The sequence below is a fragment of the Mercenaria mercenaria genome, chromosome 3 (assembly GCF_021730395.1).
Source record: "Mercenaria mercenaria strain notata chromosome 3, MADL_Memer_1, whole genome shotgun sequence".
Taxonomy (NCBI): Eukaryota; Metazoa; Mollusca; class Bivalvia; order Venerida; family Veneridae; genus Mercenaria; species Mercenaria mercenaria.
The window spans coordinates 68,874,977-68,899,846 of record NC_069363.1 but is presented as its reverse complement, the minus strand read 5'-3'; the positions used below and the strand labels follow the sequence as shown (position 1 = coordinate 68,899,846).

General features: G+C 38.6%; 1 protein-coding gene across 1 annotated transcript in view; it reads left to right on the top strand.

The window, feature by feature from the left end:
- LOC123524459 (myosin regulatory light polypeptide 9-like) overlaps positions 1-24,870 on the top strand; it is a 76,998-nt gene that overhangs the window by 30,197 nt on the left and 21,931 nt on the right. The window contains exons 3-4 of the mRNA XM_045302668.2: positions 17,320-17,481; positions 17,828-17,895. Coding sequence (XP_045158603.1) covers positions 17,320-17,481; positions 17,828-17,895 — 230 coding nt within the window. The remainder of the gene's footprint in view (positions 1-17,319; positions 17,482-17,827; positions 17,896-24,870) is intronic.

Below are 24,870 nucleotides of genomic sequence, written 5' to 3'. Positions count from 1 at the left end.
GCTTTCGAATTTGGACCACATGCACAGTGTTGTGTACGGAAATGAAATTTGACCTTGAGCTAGTCAGTAAGTCTTGAAATTTGGAACACTCCAAAATGGCACATTGGTGGGCGCCAAGATCACTCTGTGATCTCTTGTTTTGTAAAGTTTTCTTCTTATGAACCACTCATTTGATAACATCAGGCTTGATATATGGCTTTATTATAAGGTCCTCTCCCAAATTGTGTTCAAATGGGGGAGCTTGATCCTAATTGTGCACCACCAGAGCTAAAAATAGAAATATTTTTAAACGATTAATTTTCATGAACCATTTGATGGATCTTCATCAAACTTGTTTTGTAGCATAATTGTAAGGTCCTCTTAAGATTTTTTCCAAATGGCCTTGGCACCTTGAAGGGGACACAAGGGCTGAAAATAAAAATGCCTGTAAAGGACATCTTCTCAATAACATGTAGTATCATTGTAAGGTGTTTGAATAGGGACATTCAGCTGCTTTTTATGGACCACTAGAAATAAATAAAGAAATACCTTTTAACAACTTCATGAACAGCTGGATGCATATTCATCAAACTTTGTCTGTAGTATCATTATAAGGTAAGACCTATGAAACATGTGTAATTAACTTCTACTGCCTCTGGAACTTTGACTCGTAGCGTATATCATGGTCCTCTTCCAGCAATTGACATGAATACAGAATGACATATCAATAGTACACACAAGATACATACGTAAAGACAAATTACATTTATGAAAGTAGAAGATGAAGAACATGTTAACTCTTTACCCCATATAGATACAACAGTATTGGTTATTGATAACCAATACACTCTGTAGCATTATCTGTACACTACCCCAATACACGCATGCGCGGAGCAACGCAGTCACTTTGTCCAGAGAGCATCAAAATCATCATTTTCTAGACGATTACAAGATAAGATCAACAAGAAACTGTTTTGACGTTCATTTTCAGAGCCTCCCAGACCGATCTGATAAGATCTTGATAAGTTTTATTGGATTTTTAACAGATTGAACAATTTTTGAAAATTTTCCTTTAAAATCTGCATCACACAGACGCTTACACCTGATTGACCCTGATCACCACAGCGGCACAACAACAACTTTTCAAATGTCAACAAACTGAATAATGAAGTACATCATTCTTTTGCTGGTGTTTACCATCCACAGCAAGCCTTCAGACATTATTGGTGGTATCCTAGTCACTCCTTGTTTAGTTTACCATAGAAATTACACTACCCCAAATTCGCACGTGAGTAGAACTGCATTTTGTACCAGTTTTCACATTTTTCCTCCACACTCCATCCCAACTACTGAGATAAATGGTATACCATCTGTAAACCAATGTACTGAGATCAATGATGTACCCCCAGTAAACCAAGGTACTGATTACCATAGGGACTACACTCCTCACCACCCAGTCACAAGATTCACTGCAACTTGTCCTAGCCGGAGTCCTCTCCAGCCGGTATTGAGGCACTTTGCTAATCTTACTGGCATTCAACTACAAGCTTTTGTGTCAAAACCTAGTGAACCACCTGCAGAGATCAGTGGTGGACCCACAGTCGTTCCCAGCACTGTTTCCCTTTGTGAGCACAGTCCTCCAAATCCTGCAGGTACTTTGTCATTTCTACCATCCTGCACGATTTTTATGCCCCCGGCATCTACTGATGCGGGAGGCATATAGTGATTGTCCTGTCCATCCGTTCGTCCGTCCGTACGAGGTTAACTATCATCAATACCCCTAACTAGAATGACTTGATACTAATACAGATGTATCCTGTGACCATTCCTCATCTTCAGACATCACCTGACCTCAGTTTGACCTTGACCTTGAACTTGACCTCGTTTTGGACTTAAGCTGCTTTGTATCGACAAGGATGCCACCGGGGGCATCAAGCGTTTATTGAACGCAGCCCCTTGTTTGCCATATCATTCCATCTATATATGGCTACGTGACATTAAACTCATAAAATGTACATCATTAGACCCCCATGAATCAGCTCATCGACTAATTCTCCTTCTCATTGCTGGCATTGAGCAGAACCCTGGCCCGCCTCACCCACAGAGGTACCCATGTCGAATATGCGACAACGAAGTAGTAGACTTCGGTCAACATGCCATCGCATGCAATAAATGTGACCAGTGGAACCACAAGTCGTGTGTCGGGATGACCACAGAAGTCTATGATCACCTCGCTAACACATCTGATTCATGGTACTGCACAGGTTGTGGAAACCCCAACCATTCAACAATACTCTATGACATCCCGACCTCTGTGGCTGATAGTGTTAGTAGTATATACTCATCAGACAGCGACAAGACATGTTCTACTCCTAGCCATACCTCTGCAGCCAGACTAAGCGATTCACACTTTGACTCCACTATGTCATCCATCGGCAGTCCGACAGCAGCATCCTCACCCAAGCCTACCACCCTAGCATCCATAACAACAAGAAACACTTTCGTATTGTTACAGTCAATTTCCAGAGCATAGGGCAAGAACATTGATATCCTTGTGGAGACCGTTTCTTCCGACGTAATCATAGGCACAGAAACCTGGTTGAGTAGCGACATCAGCCCATCAGAATTCTTCAGTCCCTCTTTGGGATACAACGTGTACAGGAACGACCGGAAATCAGATGCACACGGTGGCATACTGATAGCTGTGAAGAACAACCTAGAGTTTACGAACGTTACCTCTAGTAGTAACATCGAATTATGTCTCTCCCCCCCCCCCCCCCCCCCCCATATTGACATATTGTTTTTGCCCTGTCAGCCCGTCCATCCGTACGTCACACTTCATTTCCGGGCAATAACTGGAGAACCATTTGACCTAGAACCTTCAAACTTCATAGGGTTGTAGGGCTGATGGAGTAGACGACCCCTATTGTTTTTGGGGTCACTCTGTCAAAGGTCAAGGTCACAGGGGCCTGAACATTGAAATCCATTTCCGATCAATAACTAGAGAACCACTTGACCCAGAATGTTGAAACTTCATAGGATGATTGGTCATGAAGAGTAGATGACCCCTATTGATTTTGAGGTCACTCCGTCAAAGGTCAAGGTCACAGGGGCCTGAACATTGAAAACCATTTCCGATCAATAACTAGAGAACCACTTGACCCAGAATGTTGAAACTTCAAAGGATGTTTGGTCATGAAGAGTAGATGACCCCTATTGATTTTGGGGTCACTCCGTCAAAGGTCAAGGTCAAAGGGGCCTGAACATTGAGAACCATTTCCGATCAATAACTAGAGAACCACTTGACCCAGAATGTTGAAACTTCATAGGATGATTGGTCTTGAAGAGTAGATGACCCCTATTGATTTTGAGGTCACTCCGTCAAAGGTCAAGGTCACAGGGGCCTGAACATTGAAAACCATTTCCGATCAATAACTAGAGAACCACTTGACCCAGAATGTTGCAACTTCATAGGATGATTGGTCATGAAGAGTAGATGACCCCTATTGATTTTGGGGTCACTCCATCAAAGGTCAAGGTCACAGGGGCCTGAACATTGAAAACCATTTCCGATCAATAACTAGAGAACCACTTGACCCAGAATGTTGAAATTTAATAGGATGATTGATCATGCAAAGTAGATGACCCCTAATGATTTTGGGGTCACTGTTAAAGATCAAGGTCACAGGGGCCGGAACATTGAAAACCATTTCTGGTCAGTAACTTGAGAACCACTTTACCCAGAATGATGAAACTTCATAGGATGATTGGTCATGCAGAGTAGAAGACCCCTAACGATTTTAGGGTCACTCTGTTAAAGGTCAAGGTCACAGGGGCCCGAACATTGAAAACCATTTCCGGTCAGTAACTTGAGAACCACTTGACCCAGAACGATGAAACTTCATAGGATGATTGGTCATGCAGAGTAGATGACCCCTATTGATTTTAGGGTCACTCTGTTAAAGGTCAAGGTCACAGGGGTCTTAACATGGAAAACCATTTCTAATCGATAACTTGAGAACCTCTTGACCCAGAATGTTGAAACTTCATAGGATGATTGTTCATGCAGAGTAAATGACCCCTATTGTTTTTGGGGTCACTCCCTTAAAGGTCAAGGTCACAGTGACCTGAACATTGATAACCAGTTCCGATCAATAACTTGAGAACCACTTGACTCAGAATGTTGAAATTTCATAGGATGATTGAACATGCAGAGTAGATGACCCCTATTGATTTTGGGGTCAGTCTATTTAAGGTCAAGGTCACAGTGGCCTGTTCATGTAAAATCATTTTTTGGAAATAACTTGAGAACCACTTGACCTACAATGTTGAAACTTAATAGGATGATTGGACATGCAGAGTAGATGACCCCTATTTATTTTGAGGTCACTTGATGAAAGGTCAAGGTCACAGGAGCCTGAACAGTAACTTGAGAACCACTAGGCCAAGAGTGTTGAAATTTAGCGGGATGACTGGACATGCCAAGTAGATGATCCCTATTGCAGCCAGCCATCAGTGTCTCTTTGCCTTTCGCTCCTGAACCCTATTCTTGCCTATAGGACTTTGCATTGGGGGAGACATGCGCTTTTTTACAGAAGCATTTTCTAGTTTATCTCTGGGTCCCTCCAGCTACCTAAGAAGAAGCAGATGGTCATCGGAGCTTATTACAGGCCTTCAGATAGGGTTGACGACCAGTATCTTCTCAACATCTATGAGATATCTGCACTGAGGTCTACTCACAAGAAGGCTGTATTCATTGTGTCTGGTGACTTCAACGTCCCTGACATCCAGTGGGCAGACAACATCATCACTGACAGCAATTACCTACACAGAGTCAGTCTGCGCTTCCTGGATCTGTCACATGATCTTTCCCTTGAACAGATGGTAGACTTCCCCACGCGGAATGAGAATACCTTTGATCCTGTCTTAACTTCCCATCCAGCCTTCATGACATGCTGTAAACCCCTACCACCAATTGGCGTTAAAAGTGATCACGATATAGTTCTTTTCGATACAACGCATGAAGTTACCCATTCAAGACCTCCTAGACGAAAGATACTCCTCTGGAAAAAGATAAACCAAGACAACATCAAGCGAGCCTGTTTTGACCTATGTACATCATTCTTGGACTGCCATTTTACAACTTTGGATGACATGTGGTCCACCTTCAAAACCAGATTGCTCGGCATCATTGAGACGCATGTCCCAACAAAGACCAGTTCTTCACGATTTACGCATCTTTGGGTGTCTACAAAGACTCGACGCCTAAGTCAACACAAGGCAAGAGCCTACAAGAAGGCCAAATCAACCAGTAGCAAGAAGGATTGGGATAAATACAAGTCCTTGAAAGCCGAGACCCAGAGGTAGATGCGCAGAGCCCACAGTAACTACATCAAATCCACAGTCGATCAGGATTTGACCAATAACTCTAAGCGGTTTTACTCATATACAAAGAGTAAAAAGCAAGAAGCAACTGGCATCTCACCTCTTCTTATAGTGTATTCGCTTAGAGCCATATTTTTGGTCCCGTGCGATTGGAAAAAAGATCTGTTCCGTAATGTCTGAAGTTCATTCTAAGCCATGTCACCATTCTGAACTCTGCGACTGGACCGAGTTATGACGTCATCAAAATGGCGGCCATTTTTTAAGAATTGAATATATTAGCAACCACAGCTGATTTTTCAAAGTAGCTTTACCAGTGTTTTAATAACATATTCTTATTCTGCTTACATAATCAAACAAAGAACTTTTTAAATTTTTGAAATATCTTAAAAAATAAAAAAGTTATGAAGATTTGAAATTTCTTAAAACGTCATTTTTTCTGGTATTTTTCCTCTATATAAATAATAAGGAACTGATTCGCAGTCGCGGACCGTTAAAACTCCTATGTTTACAATAATGTTTGGTCTTCCACTCATTTTAAATGATAAGTAGCTGAAATTTGGCATACTTATGGTATTTTTCCTGTAGAATACATTTCTGGTGTCTGTTTTGGCATAAGGTGTATAGTTGCCTTTATATTTCACTTACAATGAGACATGGTTACGATTTTTTTTTTTTTCTAATTGTTATATCTCAACTCCAACGCTGTCCAAGTTCAAGTATGTTACCATATTCTCACTGTTTTTTTCATAAGACATACAAGACATAATGTATAGGACTAGGATTCTAAAATAAAGCATATAAAAACTCAATCTATCATTTTAAATAATTAAGAAATTTAATGTATCAGATATTCCAGGAACTGGCAAAATGGCTTAGACCGGTCATGACTCATGATGTAATTCTGAAATACATAGTGTAAACTGTATCAGTATATGACTATACATTTTAAATTATTATACATATACTTTTCAAATGATTTCCGAAACAAAAATAATATATAATAATCATTAGACACGTGCTATGTATGAACAATACTATTGAATTGATATTTTCATTTTTTTCGTACCCATTAGGTACGAACAGGTTGAGTACGAAACGCGTATGAAAAATCGTCCTTTTATGCATTGAAATTGCGTAAGTAATAACAATTATTAACAGACTTTAATTATACCCCCACCAAACATGTTTGAGGGGGGTATATAGGAGTCAGTTTTGTCGCGTCGCGTCCCGTCCCCCATCCCGTCCCGAAATCTATTATCTCAGTTATTACCAAATGGATTTGATTCAAACTTAAAATACATGTTCCACCTTATCACCCACATCATGTGACACAAGGTGCATAACTCTTGACACCAAGTTTTCATGAATTATGTCCCCTTTTACTTAGAATTTAAGGTTAATTTTGTTGTATTTTCACTATATCTCAGTTATTACTAATGGATTTGATTCAAACTTAAAATAGATGTTCCACCTCATCACCCACATCATGTGACATAAGGTGCATAACTCTGACACCATTTTTTTTATGAATTATGCCCCTTTTTACTTAGAATTTAAGGTTGATTTTGATGTATTTTCACTTTATCTCAGTTACTACTGAATGGATTTGATTCAGACTTAAAATAGATGTTCCACCTCATCACCCACATCATGTGACACAAGGTGCATAACTCTGACACTATTTTTCTTGAATTGTGTCCCCTTTTACCTAGAATTTAAGGTTAATTTTGATGTATTTTTAGCTCACATGTCACAAAGTGACAGTGTGAGCTTTTGTGATCGCGCAGCGTCCGTCGTCCGTGCGTCCGTCCGTGCGTCCGTGCGTAAACTTTTGCTTGTGACCTCTCTAGAGGTCACATTTTTCATGGGATCTTTATGAAAGTTGGTCAGAATGTTTATCTTGATGATATCTAGGTCAAGTTCGAAACTGGGTCATGTGCGGTCAAAAACTAGGTCAGTAGGTCTAAAAATAGAAAAACCTTGTGACCTCTCTAGAGGCCATATTTTTCAAAAGATCTTCATGAAAATTGGTCAAAATGTTTACCTTGATGATATCTAGGTCAAGTTCGAAACTGGGTCACGTGCCTTCAAAAACTAGGTCAGCAGGTCAAATAATAGAAAAACCTTGTGACCTCTCTAGAGGCCATATTTTTCATGGGATCTGTATGAAAATTGGTCTGAATGTTTATCTTGATGATATCTAGGTCAAGTTCGAAACTGGGTCAGCTGCGGTCAAAAACTAGGTCAGTAGGTCTAAAAATAGAAAAACCTTGTGACCTCTCTAGAGGCCATACTTTTGAATGGATCTTCATGAAAATTGGTCAGAATGTTCAACTTGATGATATCTAGGTCAGTTTTGAAACTGGGTCACGTGCCATCAGTAACTAGGTCAGTAGGTCAAATAATAAAAAAACCTTGTGACCTCTCTAGAGGCCATATTTTTCATGGGATCTGTATGAAGATTGGTCTGAATGTTCATCTTGATGATATTTAGGCCAGGTTTGAAACTGGGTCAACTGTGGTTAAAAACTAGGTCAGTAGGTCTAAAAATAGAAAAACCTTGTGACCTCTCTAGAGGCCATATTTTTCACAAGATCTTCATGAAAATTGGTCAGAATGTTCACCTTGATGTTATCTAGGTCAAGTTTGAAACTGGGTCATGTACCTTCAAAAACTAGGTCAGTAGGTCAAATAATAGAAAAACCTTGTGACCTCTCTAGAGGCCATATTTTTCATGGGATCTGTATGAAAGTTGGTCTGAATGTTCATCTTGATGATATCTAGGGCAAGTTTGAAACTGGGTCAGCTGCGGTCAAAAACTAGGTCATTAGGTCTAAAAATAGAAAAACCTTGTGACCTCTCTAGAGGCCATACTTTTGAATGGATCTTCATGAAAATTGGTCAGAATGTTCACATTGATGATATCTAGGTCAAGTTCGAAACTGGGTCACGTGCCATCAATAACTAGGTCAGTAGATCAAATAATGAAAAAACCTTGTGACCTCTCTAGAGGCCATATTTTTCATGGGATCTGTATGAAAGTTGGTCTGAATGTTCATCTTTATGATAGCTAGGTCAGGTTCAAAACTGGGTCACATGAGCTCAAAAACTAGGTCACTATGTCAAATAATAGAAAAAAAACGACGTCATACTCAGTTCAAAACTGGGTCATGTTGGGACAGGTGAGCGATTCAGGACCATCATGGTCCTCTTGTCACTATATCTCATTCTGATTGGCTTAGAGCCAAAGGGAAGTAACTTTTTTTTAACCTTTGTACTGAGTTTCTTCCCCTTAAATTCCAGGAATTAGTCTATTTTTAGAAATCCTATTTTTAGATTTTCAATATTTTAGGTATTTTTCTAACTTTTTTATTATAAGTCCTATGTAAAAAGTAAAAACATTTTTCCGTGGTAACATGGGTCGGTAAGACACTTTTTAGCTCACCTGTCACATAGTGACAAGGTGAGCTTTTGTGATCACGCAGCGTCCGTCGTCCGTCCGTGCGTCCGTCCGTAAACTTTTGCTTGTGACCACTCTAGAGGTCACATTTTTTGTGGGATCTTTATGAACGTTGGTCAGAATGTTCATCTTGATGATATCTAGATCAAGTTTGAAACTGGGTCAGGTGCTGTCAAAAACTAGGTCAGTAGGTCTAAAAATAGAAAAACCTTGTGACCTCTCTAGAGGCCATATATTTCACAAGATCTTCATGAAAATTGGTCAGAATGTTCACCTTGATGATATCTAGGTCAAGTTTGAAACTGGGTCACATACCTTCAAAAACTAGGTCAGTAGGTCTAAAAATAGAAAAACCTTTTGACCTCTCTAGAGGCCATATATGTCATAAGATCTTCATGAAAATTGGTCAGAACATTCACCTTGATGATATCTAGGTCAAGTTCGAAACTGGGTCACGTGCCATCAAAAACTAGGTCAGTAGGTCAAATAATAGAAAAACCTTGTGACCTCTCTAAAGGCTATATTTTTCATGGGATCTGTATGAAAGTTGGTCTGAATGTTCATCTTGATGATATCTAGATCAAGATTGAAACTGGGTCATGTGCGATCAAAAACTAGGTCAGTAGGTCTGAAAATAGAAAAACCTTGTGACCTCTCTAGAGGCCATATATTTCATGAGATATTCATGAAAATTGGTCAGAATGTTCACCTTGATGATATCTAGGTCAAGTTCGAAAGTGGGTCACTTGCCATCAAAAACTAGGTCAGTAGGTCAAATAATAGAAAAACCTTGTGACCTCTCTAGAGGCCATATTTTTCATGGGATCTGTATGAAAGTTGGTCTGAATGTTCACCTTGATGATATCTAGGTCAGGTTCGAAAGTGGGTCACATGCCGTCAAAAACTAGGTCAGTAGGTCAAATAATAGAAAAACCTTGTGACCTCTCTAAAGGCCATATTTTTCATGGGATCTGTATGAAAGTTGGTCTGAATGTTCATCTTGATGATATCTAGATCAAGATTGAAACAGGGTCATGTGCCTTCAAAAACTAGGTCAGTAGGTCTAAAAATAGAAAAACCTTGTGACCTCTCTAGAGTCCATACTTGTGAATGGATCTCCATAAAAATTGGTCAGAATGTTCATCTTGATGATATCTAGGTCAAGTTCGAAAGTGGGTCATGTGCCTTCAAAAAGTAGGTCAGTAGGTCAAATAATGAAAAAACGTTGTGACCTCTCTAGAGGCCATATTTTTCATGGAATCTGTATGGAAATAGGTCTGAATGTTTATCTTGATGATATATAGGTCAAGTTTGAAACTGGGTCAACTGCGATCAAAAACTAGGTCAGTAGGTCTTGAAATAGAAAAACATTGTGACCTCTCTGGAGGCCATACCCTTGAATGGATCTTCATGAAAATTGGTCAGAATGTTCACCTTGATGATATCCAGGTCAAGTTTGAAAATGGGTCACGTGCCTTAAAAAACTAGGTCAGTAGGTCAGATAATAAAAAAAACCTTGTGACCTCTCTAGAGGCCATACTTTTCATGGGATCTGTATGAAATTTAGTCTGAATGTTCAACTTGATGATATATAGGCCAAGTTTGAAACTGGGTCAACTGCGGTCAAAAACTAGGTCAGTAGGTCTAAAATTAGACAAATCTTTTGACCTCTCTAGAGGCCATATTTTTCAATGGGTCTACATGAAAATTGATCTGAATGTTCACCTTGATGATATCTAGGTCAGTTTCGAAACTGGGTCATGTGCGGTCAAAAACTAGGCCAGTAGATATAAAAATAGAAAAACCTTGTGCCCTCTCTAGAGGCCATATTTTTCATGAGATCTTCATGAAAATTAGTGAGAATGTTCACCTTGATGATATCTAGGTAAAGATCAAAACAGGGTCACGTACCTTCGAAAACTAGGTCAATAAGTCAGATAATAGAAAAACCTTGTGACCTCTCTAGAGACCATATTTTTCAATGGATCTTCATGAAAATTTATCAGAATTTTTATCTTGGTAATATCTAGGTCAAGTTCAAAACTTGGTCACATGAGCTCAAAAACTAGGTCACTATGTCAAATAATAGAAAAAACGACGTCATTCTCAAAACTGGGTCATATGGGAAGAGGTGAGCGATTCAGGACCATCATGGTCCTCTTGTTTGTATTCATTTTTAGTGTATCTCTAATATTAGAGATTTAAAATATTTACTAGTATTACTATACTAGTATTATACTAGTATTACTTATATGTGGAAGCCCAGGATGAAGTACTCCAAGTATTTTTAAGGTTCCTTATGGTTGCCATTCTTCTGTGACAAAACCGTATGGTGGGGGTATGAGTCACTCCTGTGACAGTTCTAGTTGGAAATAAAAACACTTTCTTGGAACATTCATTTCTGGGGGCAAATCGTGACTCTTTTCCTTAAATAAGAAAATAATTCATAACGAAAGTGAAATTCCGGTCAGCTGTTCGTCAGCGTTATTCCGACATTCAATTTTCTCAATAAATATTACTTCTGCTTCGTAGTTTCAGTCAGTTATTAATATTTTTTACAGACATACATATTTTCCAAATAAAAACCGGTGAAAATAGGTCTTTTTACATGATTTTCGAGCCGAATCAATCAATTAACCGCATTGACCTAATTGATCAATTTTCCAACATGGCGGACCGCCGAGTGAAAAAAAAATAGAAGCGGGGAGTTTGAATTTAAAATGAAAATGCGGCATACTTGTAATAGGTTCCCAAACATAATTTTGGTATAATATTAATTGTTAGGGTTTGTATTTATTAAAAATAAATGTTAATTCAGCGAATATGGTATATTTGGGCGTATTTTTCACGTCAACTTTACGGAACGATTTCTCCGGTTTGGGGGGTCGTATGCAAATTTAAGACACACCTACGTGTAGGTCGTCCAATCGGCTGTCTTCTGATACAAGTCATATGAATATTAATGAGCACTACGCCACCCGCGTTTGCATTTGAAAGGAGTACATATTGCCCGCGGCGAGTAATAAAGCAATTAACAACAAACTGTCAATAAACAGTGGCCAGATTAACTAATTACTGGGGCATCTGGAATGACTGTAAATCAGATTTATGAATGTTTTATACTGTTAGAAAGACAATTTTATCACCTTTTAAATGGTAGTTTTTATGTTTTTGTAGCATGGCAAAAAAAGATTTTATGGGGAAAAAAGTACACTAACCCCTAGAAATCACTAGAATTCCAGCTGATAAGCCATTGATTTCTTTATCAGCTGTGGTTGCTAAATATATCATCATCGTCAAATAATTGACAGAGTTGTTTGTTTTTGTTGCTGAAAGTGAAGTTTATTGTAGTTTTCATTGTCCACATACATTATTATTAGCATTATGTTATTTTAAATCTATGAACAATTATCGCATATCATTTATGGAAGTATAAAATAACCATGTTTGTGAGTATGAAAGGTGGTATGCAAGGTTTAAATGCTACATGCTAATTAATGTGTAAATATATTAGGCTACTAAAAGTCTGGAAATTTGTCTGAAACAAATGTTGTTATTTTACAGACATTTAATTATGATTGCAGTATACGCAGTTAGTTTATATATTTAGCCAAGGCAAAGATGTTTAATGGGGATTTTCTAGATTTAGATCAATATGCAGTGATGAAATATTTATGTAAAAGGTGAGCATAGTACATCTTTAAAGAGACGTGAAATAAATGAAAATCTTTGATGAAGTAATTCCTATGTTGCATCGTAATTAAAATACTTTGATTAATGTAAATCAAAAATAGAAACCTGTCAATTGTACATAGGGAAATCTTCATAAATTTGCTAAAAATAAACCAGAAGGCCTAGATCTTAGATATTATCCCCCGCCAATGAAATCGGGAGAGGGGTATTGAATGGCGTTGTCAGTCCGTCCGCAGCCATTTCTCAGTAACTAGGTGGTAGAATTTCATGAAACTTTAAATAAACATGAACCAGCATACTGTAATGATACCTGTCAAGTTTTTTTTTGATTGGTCAATTTCCCCTAGAGTTATTGCCCTTGATTTAATGAAAAATGTCCGTTTGCAGCCATTGCTCAGTAACTATCAGGTAGAATTTCATAAAACTTAAAATTAACATGCACCAACAAACTTCGATGATGCCCGTCAAGTTTTTTTTGGGGTTGGTCAATTTCCCCTAGAGTTATTGCCCTTGATTTAATGAAAAATGTCCGTCCGCAGCCATTGCTCAGTAACTATCAGGTAGAATTTCATAAAACTTAAAATTAACATGCACCAACAAACTTCGATGATGCCCGTCAAGTTTTTTTTGGGGTTGGTCAATTTCCCTTAGAGTTATTGCCCTTGATTTAATGAAAAATCCACGTCTGAAGCCATTTCTCAGTAATAAGCTGGTAGAATTTCATGAAACTTAAAATAAATATGAACCAACAACCAACAACTTCGATGATGCTTGTCTTTTTTTTTTTCAATTGGTTAATTTTCCTTAGAGTTATTGCCCTTTAAATGTTTAAAAATCTACAGATTTGTACATAACAAACCAACCAATTGGTAAAATTTCATTAAATTTCTTTAATTCTTTTCCATGAAAATTTATTATAAACATGTGAAGTTCTGTACCCACACCTGGTCACCACCTTGCCTTGGTCACACCCCCCCCCCCCCCCCCCCCCCACACACACACACAAAAAACCCTTTTTATTATTATTTCTTTTCAAACCTTCCATGAATATTTATCAGCATGCAAAGTTGTACCGTTCCCCCACCTCCACTTAGTCTTGCCCACCACCCCTATCATGCATCCCCATTTTTATGCCCCCACTTTGGTGGGGGGGGGGGGGGGGCATATAGATTTGCTCTTGTCCGTCCATCCGTCCGAGAATGTTGTGTCGCGCCTACCTCCAAAAGTATTTGACGTAGAGTCACAAAACTTTACAGGAATGTTGGTCAGCACGTGTAGTTGTGCACCTGGGGTTTTGTGTCCGGATTCATTCAGTCGTGTAGGAGTTATGGCCCCTGACTTTGTAAAAATTGGTCATTATAGTGTTGTGTCGCGCCTAGCTCCATAAGTTTTTGATGTAGAGTCACAAAACTTTACAGGAATGTTGGTCAGCATGTGTAGTTGTGCACCTGGGGTTTCGTGTCCAGATTCATTTAGTCATGTAGCAGTTATGGCCCCTGACTTAGTTAAAAATTGGTCATTTTAATGTTGTGTCGCGTGTAGCTCCAAAAGTACTTGACCTAGAGTCACCAAAGTTTACAGGAATGTTGGTCAGCATGTGCAGTTGTGCACCTGGGGTTTCCCGCCCGGATTCATTCAGTATTGTAGGAGTTATGGCCCCTGAACTAGGAAAAAATTTGTGTCCTTTGTTATGTAGTGGGTGCATCTGTGTCCTATGGACACATTTCTAGTTTTTTCATCATTTTTAATTTTCCATCTATATTTATAATCAACATGTGAAATTTTGTACCCTCACCTGGTCACCCCCACTGCCCCCCCCCCCCCCCACCCCCTTTCCCCAAAAAAAGAAACATTCATATTATGTTAAAATGATTTTGACTAATGAAATTATTTGCTTCTTAGTAACATCCTTAAGGTTTAGGAGTATATCACCAAAACACAGAAATATTTTATAAACGAACAACATCGTTACCAATATTTTAACTGACCACTACATGTTCTGCCGTACTGTCCCGTACTGAAAATATTCTGAAAAAGTTGTCCCTCTTTGAAAATGAATGCCATTTGTAAAGAAATAAAAATAAACAATTGCTGAAAACTGTGTTCCACTTAGTTATGTGAAATTTCAACACTCGCACGCTATTGCAAATGCATCAAAACAAACATGTGTAACAGTTCCTTGAAAATGGTGAGTTTTTAAAGGCGTTTGACTGCCCGGAAGTGGGGCCCCCTTTAGGCAGTCCTTTTTCTGGAATTTAATGTTTATATTAGTATACTGACACTGTTTTGTAGTTTTTGTTATGATAGCGTGTATATTACTCTATAAAACAAGTGTCAGTATACTGATATAACCATTGAATTCCGAAAAAGGACTGTCTAAAGAGGCCCCACTTCCGGACAGTCAAACGCCTTTAAAAACTCACCATTTTCAAGGAACTTGTTTGATATGTAACATTGCCTAATAGACTGCTACAAACTTTGTTCAAATCATGACCCCCAGGGTAAAATTGGCCCCGCCCCAGGGGTCACTTGATTTTACATAGAAAAATCTTCAAAAATGTTCTTAAAATAAACCAGAAGGCCTAGATCTTAGATATTTCACATGTAGCATTGCCTAGTGGACCTCTACAAATTTGTTCAAATCATGACTCCGCCCCATGGGGTTACTTGATTGTACATAGAAAAATCTTCAAAATTTTCTAAAAATAAACCAGAATGCCTAGAGCTTAGGTATTTGACATGTAGCATTGCCTAGAGGACCTCTACAAAATTTGTTCAAATCTTGACCCCCCAGGGTCAGATTGACCCAGCCCCAGGGGTTACTTGATTGTACATAGGGAAATCTTCATAAATTTGCTTAAAATAAACCAAAAGGCCAAGATCTTAGATATTTGATATGTAACATTGCCTAGTAGACTTTTACAAACTTTGTTCAAATCATGACCCCCCAGGATAAAATTAGCCCCGCCCCAGGGGTTACTTGATTGTACATCGAAAAATCTTCCAAAAAATTTCTAAAAATCATCAGTTTGACATTTGAAACATGTAGCTCATATTACTCAGGTGAGCGATCCAGGGTCATCATGCCCCTCTTGTTGAAGTTAAAGCATAGAAATCTGGACTGCCTGTATAATTTTTGATACAGATTTCAATTCTTATCTGGAAAATCTTGACCTGCTGACCTTCTTTCTTGTTTTTAGCTCACAATGCTCAGGTGAGTTATTGTGATCGCTGGATGTTCGGCGTCCGTCGTCGGTCATCTGTCGTCCGTCGACATTGGCTTGTGTATGCGATAGAGGCTGTATTTTTAAACTGATCTTCATGAATTTTGGTCAGAATGATTACCCTGATGAAATCTAGGCCAAGTTCGAAAATGGGTCATCTGAGGTCAAAAACTAGGTCACTAGGTCAAATCAAAGAAAAACCTTGTGTATGCGATAAAGGCTGTATTTTTCAATTGATCTTCATGAATTTTGGTCAGAATGATTACCTTGATGAAATCTAGGTCAAGTTCAAATATGGGTCATCCGGGCTCAAAAACTAGGTCACTATGTTTAATCAAAGGAAAACCTTGTGTATGCGATAGGGGCTGCATTTACATCGGATCTTCTTGAAATTTAATGAGAATGTTTGTCTGTATGAAATAAAGGTGGAGATTGAATATGGGTCTTCTAGGATCAAAAACTAGGTCACCCGGTCAAATTAAAGAAAAACCTTAGGTACGCAATAGGGGCTGCATTTTACACTGAATATTCATAAAATTTAGTCAGAATGATTGCCTTGACGAAATCTAGGTCAAGCTAGAATATGTGGTCAAAAACTAGGTCACTAGGTCAAATCAAAGAAAAACCTTGTGTATGCAATAAGAACTGTATTTCTCCATTGATCTTCATGAAATTTGGTCAAAATGATAGCCTTGATGAAATTAAGGTAAAGTTTGAATATGGGTCATCCGGGGTCAAAAACTAGGTCGCTAGGACAAATCAAAGAAAAATATTTTGTATGCGATAGAGGCTGTATTTTTCAGTTGATGTTGATGAAATTTAGTCAGAATGATTGCCTTGATCAAATCTAGGTCAGATTCGAATGTAGGTCATCTTGGCTTAAAAACTAGGTCACTAGGTCAAATTGAAGAAAATGCTCGTTTACACTTAAGAGACCACATTTTTGGTCCAATCTTAATGAAAATTGGTCAGAATATTTGTTTCCATGAAATCACTAGGTCAAACATGTTTACACTGTTATGGTTTGTTTCTCAGGTGAGCGACCTAGGGCCATCTTGGCCCTCTTGTTGAATTTGGACCACATGTATAACTTTTGATACACATTTCAACTTAGACTCTAAGTCAAACAGTTTTCATCCAATCTTCACCAAACTTACTGACAATGTTTGTGGGCATAATATCTCAGCCTAGTTTGATAAATAGCCAAATCACCCTAGGCATTCTTGGATTATGGCCTGTGAATTACTAGAAAAACTGCAAATTTAGCCTTGTCCACTCTCTAAATCTAACAGTTTTCATCCAGTATTCACCTAACTTGCTGACAATGTTTGTGGGCATGATATCTCGGCCAAGTTCGATAACCAGCCAAATCGCCCCAGGCACTCTTGGATTATGCCACTTGAATTAGGCCAAGTTTGATGACGGGCGTATTTTGTGATAGTCTGGCACTCTTGTTTGTTTTTGAAGCTTTAGCAAAGAAATTTGTTCAAGCAAGCAACTAAGCTCAGATGAGTGTTATAGGGCCATGATAGCCATCTTGTTCTGTAGTTGTTACGAAATATTACTGTATTTAAACAGGAAAGGATCCCACAGATCAGTATTTAGAGGATATGATGTCATGTGCTCCAGGCCCTATCAATTTTACAATGTTCCTGACTATGTTTGGAGAGAAGTTGAATGGCACAGACCCTGAAGATGTGATAAGAAACGCCTTTGCTTGTTTTGATGAAAATAACGCAGGTAAAATACAAATTAAAGAACATCTTGAGAATTTTGAAATTTATATAATAAGTTGTACCCGTTATGTAATATCATAATGTACTGAAGTATATAAATCAACCATAAACTTTAATTCATAGTTGGCTTCAGTTCTTAGGTCTCCTAATTGACTTACAAACTTTTGTCACAAACACATATCCTATCAAAAGATGACATGCCCAATTTATTGCTAGAATTGAAAAAGTATATATTGAAGTATATATATGTAAAAAAAAAAATTCTGTCCATAGAAAAAATTATAAGAAATGTTTTTAATAGAGAAATAATTATGTAGATGAGATGATGACTTTATATGTTCTCATTGTAGGATATATCAATGAAGAAAGACTTCGAGAGCTGCTCACAACTATGGGAGATAGATTTACTGATGATGAGGTATATACACCTTTAATATGGGACACCCCTAAAATCTGTAAAAAATAATTGTTTTTCTTGTCCCTAATTTTTAGCCTACCATCATCAGATGGTGGGCTATTCAAATCACTTTGCGTCTGTGGTCCGTTGTCCTTCCGTCCGTTAACAATTTCTCATTATCGCATCTCCTCAGAAACTACTGGGGAGATTTTGACCAAACTTTGTCAGAATGATGTATTGGTACCCTAGTTTTGTCCCCCTGAAAATCAGACTGGTTCAACAATTTTTGAGTGAGTTATGACCCTTTGTTTATTTTGATTTCTAATATAATTTTATATCCAGTGGCCCTCCAAGTAGTTAACTGGTTTTTTATGGCCTTACCTGTAGAAGGGTCTTAAAGTCTGCAGACACTAATGAGAATGATTCAAGTTGTTCATTAATTTCCTATTACACCTAGCAGTGAATGAACTACCCTAGTAGATTGATGATTAATTATGTCTCCCCACCCCCCACCCTCCCCTCGGTGGGGGGGGGGGGGAGACGTATTGTTTTTGCTCTATCCATCCATTAGTCCGTACGTACGTCACACTTCTTTTTGATCAATAACTGGAGAAACATTTGATCTAGAACCTTCAAACTTCATAAGATGGTAGGGCTGCTGGAGTAGACGACCCCTATTGTTTTTGGGGTCACTCCATCAAAGGTCAAGGTCACAGGGGCCTGAACATTGAAAACCATTTCCAATCAATAACTTGAGAACCACTTGACCCAGAATGTTGAAACTTCATAGGATGATTGGTCATGCAGAGGAAATGACCCCTATTGATTTTTGGATCACTCCATCAAAGGTCAAGGTCACAGGGGCCTGAACATTGAAAACCATTTCCGATCAATAACTTGAGAACCACTTGACCTAGAATGTTGAAACTTCATAGGATGATTGATCATGCAAAGTAGATGGCCCCTATTGATTTTGGGGTCACTATGTTAAAGGTCAAGGTCACAGGGGCCTGAAGATGGAAAACCGTTTCTGGCCAGTAACTTGTGAACCACTTTACCCAGAATGTTGAAACTTCATAGGATGATTGAACATACAGAATAGATGACCTCTATTGATTTTGGGGTTAGCCTATTAAAGGTCAAAGTTACTGCGAACATAAAATGGAAATCCATTTCTGGTCAATAACTTGAGAACACTTTGACCTAGAACCTTCAAACTTTATAGGGTGATAGGACTTACAGAGTAGATGCATGGCCCCTATTGTTTTTAGGGTCACTCCATCAAAGGTCAAGGTCACAGGGGGCTGAACATAGAAAACTCTTTCCAATCAATAACTTGAGAACCACTTGACCCAGAATGTTGAAACTTAATAGGATGATTGGACATGCAAAGTACAGGGGTTCCACTAGACCCGAAAACCCAAGAGTCCCAGGACCCTTGGGCCCAAATTTTGAAGGGTCCTTTTCCAAAATACAGGAGTCCTGTCCCAACACGTCAGTATAATTTACTATATTTTTTTATTCAGTAATACGTAGATCTTTACCTAAGAAAACAATAAACCCAAGATCCTGTTACAGCATAATAAAAATGTCAGTCTCAGATCACATAGTCTCATATTGTAAACTAATATCAAAATTCATGTTATTTTAATTAGGTTTTTCTTCAATATTTCATTTAATTTTTAATAACAGAACAGTGCTATAACACTCTAGAAAAATGTATCCAAAATGTACTATCCGAATACTGTTACACTTTCAGAATGTCATCGGAAAGTAGTTTTTGCTCAGTCTATTTGGCAAACTAAGCTAAATCAGCGATAGTTCCTCAAATAATGTTGCTACTTATCATAAAAAACTGCATTGAAAGTCAGGTTTTTTTAAGGAATTTTGGAAATATGCATATGACATCGGGTGTAATTAGACCCGTGAACGGACATTCTAAACTTATTTTTGCTTTCAAAATACATCAAAATTTGTGAAGTTTCTTGTTGAAATTACGATAAACACTAAACAATGGTCTAATTTAAAGTTGGCATTAAAAAATCTTGCAGGGCACTTTTCACATGCTCGGTAATCAGCTGCTTACGATAATTTAATAATTGGCGCCTTTTTTGACAGTACACAGGATTCGCTTTATCAATTAATTTCAACACTTCATTGATTTCTTGTTACCTATGTGCACTCACCGTGATGTAACTTGCTGATAAAAAATCAGCGAGGCATGTCTACAGGAGAAAGGGCGGGATTTAGCAGAGATTAAAGGCAGGAGAGCATGACCACAAGTGGTTATTTTGAATACACGTGTCTATCGTGGAAATAGTTTTACTGAAGGAAATTAATGATAAGAGAAAGGATTATCAAAGGAAAATGCCCCCAGGTCCTGAAGGACGCACAGGCAAGTATTCTGCGGGGTCCTTTGAGCGTCTTTTGAAAATCTGCTGGGTCCGGACCCGGGGTCCCGGGTCAAATGGAACCCCTGAAAGTAAATGACCTCTATTGATTTTGGGGTCACTTGGTCAAAGGTCAGGGTCACAGCAGACTGAACAATAACTTGAGAACCACTAGGCCTACAATGTTGGAACTTAATGGGATGACTGGACATGCCAAGTAGATGATCCCTATTGCAGCCAACCATCAATGTTTTTGAAGGTTCAGTCTTCAAATTTTGACCACATGCATAGTTTTGTGTTCAAAAATGAAATTTGTCTGTGATTTTGACCTAGTGACCTACTTTCACATTTTTCAAGGTACAGCCATCAAATTTGGACCACATGCATAGTTTTGTGTACCGAAATGAACTTTGATCATGAGATTGACCTAGTGACCAACTTTCACATTTCTGAAGCTGCAGGCTTCAAATTTGGACCACATGCATATTTTTGTGTTCCAAAATGGAATTTGACCTTGATTTTGATCAAGTGACCTACTTTCACAATTCTCAAGCTGCTGCCTCCAAATTTGAAGCACATGCATAGTTTTGTATACGGAAGTGAACTTTGACCTTGAAATGTGTTGTGTACCAAAATGAAATTTGACCTTGAGCTAGTCTTGAAATTGGAACATTCAAAAATGGCTCAGTGGTGGGCGCCAAGATCATTCTGTGATCTCTTGTTTACAAAAGCATCTTCTAGTTTGTTTAGTATTCTAATTTCTGGGTTTGGTTATTAGTTATACTATATGTGCATTCTCTGTTTCCGTAATAACAAAAAAAAATGCATATAACTCATTAATGATGCCATCTCTCTTGTTTGGGGTCAAGGTCACCTATTAGTCCCCTACTGGTTGAAAACCAGTTTCGGGGACTATAGGAATGCGCTTTTCCGTCATTCCGTCCTTCCGTCCACAATTTCGTGTCCAGTCCGTAACTCTGTCATCCATGAAGGGATTTCAAAGGTCAAGGTCACAATTGGAGGTCAAAGGTCAACAGGGCTCTTTTCCTGTCCGGTCCATAACTCTCCCATCCAAGAAGGGATTTTAATATTACTTAGCACAAATGTTCCCCATGATGAGACGACATGTCATGCGCAAAACTCGGACCCCTGGCTCCAAAGTCAAGTTCACAATTGGAGGTCAAAGGTCAACAGGGCTTTTTTCCTGTCCGGTCCATAACTCTCCCATCCGTGAAGGGATTTTAATTTTACTTGGCACAAATGTTCCCCATGATTAGACGACGTGTCGTGCGCAAAACCTGGACCCCTAGCTTAAAGGTCAAGGTCACAATTGGAGGTCAAAAGTCAACAAGGCTTTTTTCCTGTCCGGTCCATAACTCTGCCATCCATGAAGGGATTTTAATATTACTTGGCACAAATGTATCTCATAATAAGACGATGTGTCATGCACAACTTTCAGACCCCTAGCTCAAAGGTCAAGGTCACACTTAGCAGTCAAATGTTAACATAGCATGAACAGGGTCTGTTTCGTGTCCGGTCCATAACTCTGACATTCATTAAGGGATTTTAATATTACTTGGCGCAAGTGTTCCCCATGATGAGACGACGTGTCATACGCAAATCCCGGACCCTTAGATCAAAGGTCAAGGTCACAATTGGGGGTCAAAGGTCAGTAAGGTTTTTTGGTTGCGGGTTTATCCCGCTACCAAAGTTAAGTGTATTTCTGACAATCATGTAGCATCTTTATTTGATTCCAAATCACATCCAAAAGATGTTCATGTGCTACACAAAGTAGTTCCATTCATGAACAATGCGGATGAATTATCAATGATCAAGCAGTTCTTATTCATCCTCTATCCATTCACACTAGCCATTTAGATTATATAAGACCTGTCAATGATTAGGTATTCCAGCCCATGGTTACATCACTGACTTCCAGCTGTTCATGTAAGGTCAGGCAGAGTTTATCTTAGATATTAGGCACATTAGTATTTGTTTCTTATACATGAATATTTAGAGATTGGCATTTAAAATGAAAATAAATCTAGCAAGACCCGCAACCACCAGACATCTCAAGCCTTTGATTTCCTGTCCGATCCAGAACTCTGTCATCCATCAAGGGATTACAATATTACTTGGCATAAATGTTCCCCATGATGAGATGACATGTCATGCGCAACACCCATTACCCTAGCTTAAAGGTCAAGGTCACACTTTGAGATCAAAGGTCCATAGGATTTTTTTCCTATCCAGTCTATAACTTTGTCATGCAAAACAGGATTTAGATATCAGTTGGCACAAATATTTCCCTGGATGAGACAACATGTCATGTGCAAAACCCAGGCCCAAGGACTAACGTCAAGGTCACACTTAGAGACCAAAGGTCAGACACAAGAATGGCTTTGTCTGGAGCATTTCTTCTTCATGCATGGAGGGATTTTGATGTAACTTGGCACAAATGTTCACCAACAGAAGACGGATTGTCATGCGCAAGAAGCAGGTCCCTAGGTCTAAGGTCAAGGTCATATTTAGAGGTCAAAGGTCAAATTCAAGAATGACTTTGTCCGGAGCATTTCTTCTTCATGCATTGAGGGATTTTGATGTAACTTGGACCAAATGTTCACCACCATGAGGCACCCTTGTTTTCAGAATTATGTCCCTTTGTTTTTACTATAAATAGATTTTATTGTAACTTTTTTATTACTGGCCGTAGAGAAAAATCAAGACCACTTTTCTGTGGTACAACATGCATGTTACATCCAATTTTTAGGTGTATTTTGACCTATCTCTATCTGGTAAAGAGTTTCTTGTGGACTTACATGTATATTATGTAGATTTTTTTTTTAGCCCACCATCATCAGATGGTGGGCTATTCAAATCACTCTGCGTCCGTGGTCCGGCGTCCTTCCGTCCGTCCGTCCGTCCGTCCTTCCGTTAACAATTTCTCGTTATCGCATCTCCTCAGAAACTACCAGGGGGATTTTGACCAAACTTTGTCAGAATGATGTATTGGTACCCTAGTTGTGTCCCCCTGAAAATCAGATTGGTTCAACAATTTTTTAGTAAGTTACGGCCCTTTGTTTATTTCTATAATTTACATAGATTTATATAGGGAAAAACTTTAAAAATCTTCTTGTCCAAAACCACAGAGCCTAGGGCTTTGATATTTGGTATGAAGCATCATCTAGTGGTCCTCTACCAAGAAGATTCAAATTATTTCCCATGGGTCTAATATGGCCCCGCCCCTGGGGTCACATGGTTTATATAGACTTATATAGGGAAAAACTTTGAAAAACCTCCTGTCCAAAACCACAGGGCCTAGGGCTTTGATATTTTGTATGTGACATCATCTAGTGGTCTTCTACTAAGGTTGTTCAAATTATCCCCCTAGGGTCAAATATGGCCCCGCCATGGGGGTCACATGGTTTACATAGACTTATATAGGGAAAAACTTTGAAAATCTTCTTGTCCAAACCACAAAGCCTAGGGCTTTGATATTTGTAATGTAGCACCATCTAGTGGTTCTCTACCAAGTTTGTTAAAATTATCCCCCTAGGGTCAAATATGGCCCCGCCCTGGGGGTCACATGGTTCATATAGACATATATAGGGATAGCTTTTAAAAACTTCTTGTCAATAACCTACAACATTCAAATTTGGACCACATGTATGGTTTTGAGTGGCAAGATGAACCTTGACATGAGTTGACCTTGATTTTGACCTAGTGACCTACTTTCACATTTCTGTAGCTACAACCTTCAAATTTGGACCACATGCATAGTTTTGTGCACTGAAAAAAACTTTGACCTTGACATTGACCTAGTGACCTACTTTCACATTTTTGAAGGTACAGGCTTCCAATTTGGACTACATGCATAGTTTCGTGTTCCGAAATGAAATTTGACCTTGATTTTGACCCAGTGACCTACTTTCACATTTCTCAAGCTACAGCCTTCAAATTTGGACCACATGCATTGTTTTATGTACCGAAACAAACTTTGACCTTTACATTGACCTAGTGACCTACTTTCACATTTTTGAAGGTACAGGCTTCAAATTTGGACCACATGCGTAGTTCTGTATTCCGAAATACAATTTGGCCTTGATTTTGACCTAGTAACCTACTTTCACATTTCTCAAGCTACAGCCTTCAAATTTGGACCACATACATGGTTTTGTGTACCGAAACAAACTTTGACCTTTACATTGACCTAGTGACCTACTTTCACATTTTTGAAGGTACAGGCTTCAAATTTGGACCACATGCATAGTTCTGTATTTCAAAACAAAATTTGACCTTGATTTTGACCTAGTGACCTACTTTCACATTTCTCAAGCTACAGCCTTCAAATTTGGACCACTTGCATAGTTTTGTGTACCGAAATGAACTTTGACCTTAAGATTGACCTAGTGACCTACTTTCACAATTCTGTAGCTACAGGCTTCAAATTTAGACCACATGCATAGGATTGTGTACCAAAACAAACATTGACCTTGACATTGACCTAGTGACCTACTTTCACATTTTTGAAGATACATGTTTCAAATTTGGACCGCATGCATAGATTTGTGTTGTGAAGTGAAATTTGACCTTGATTTTGACCTAG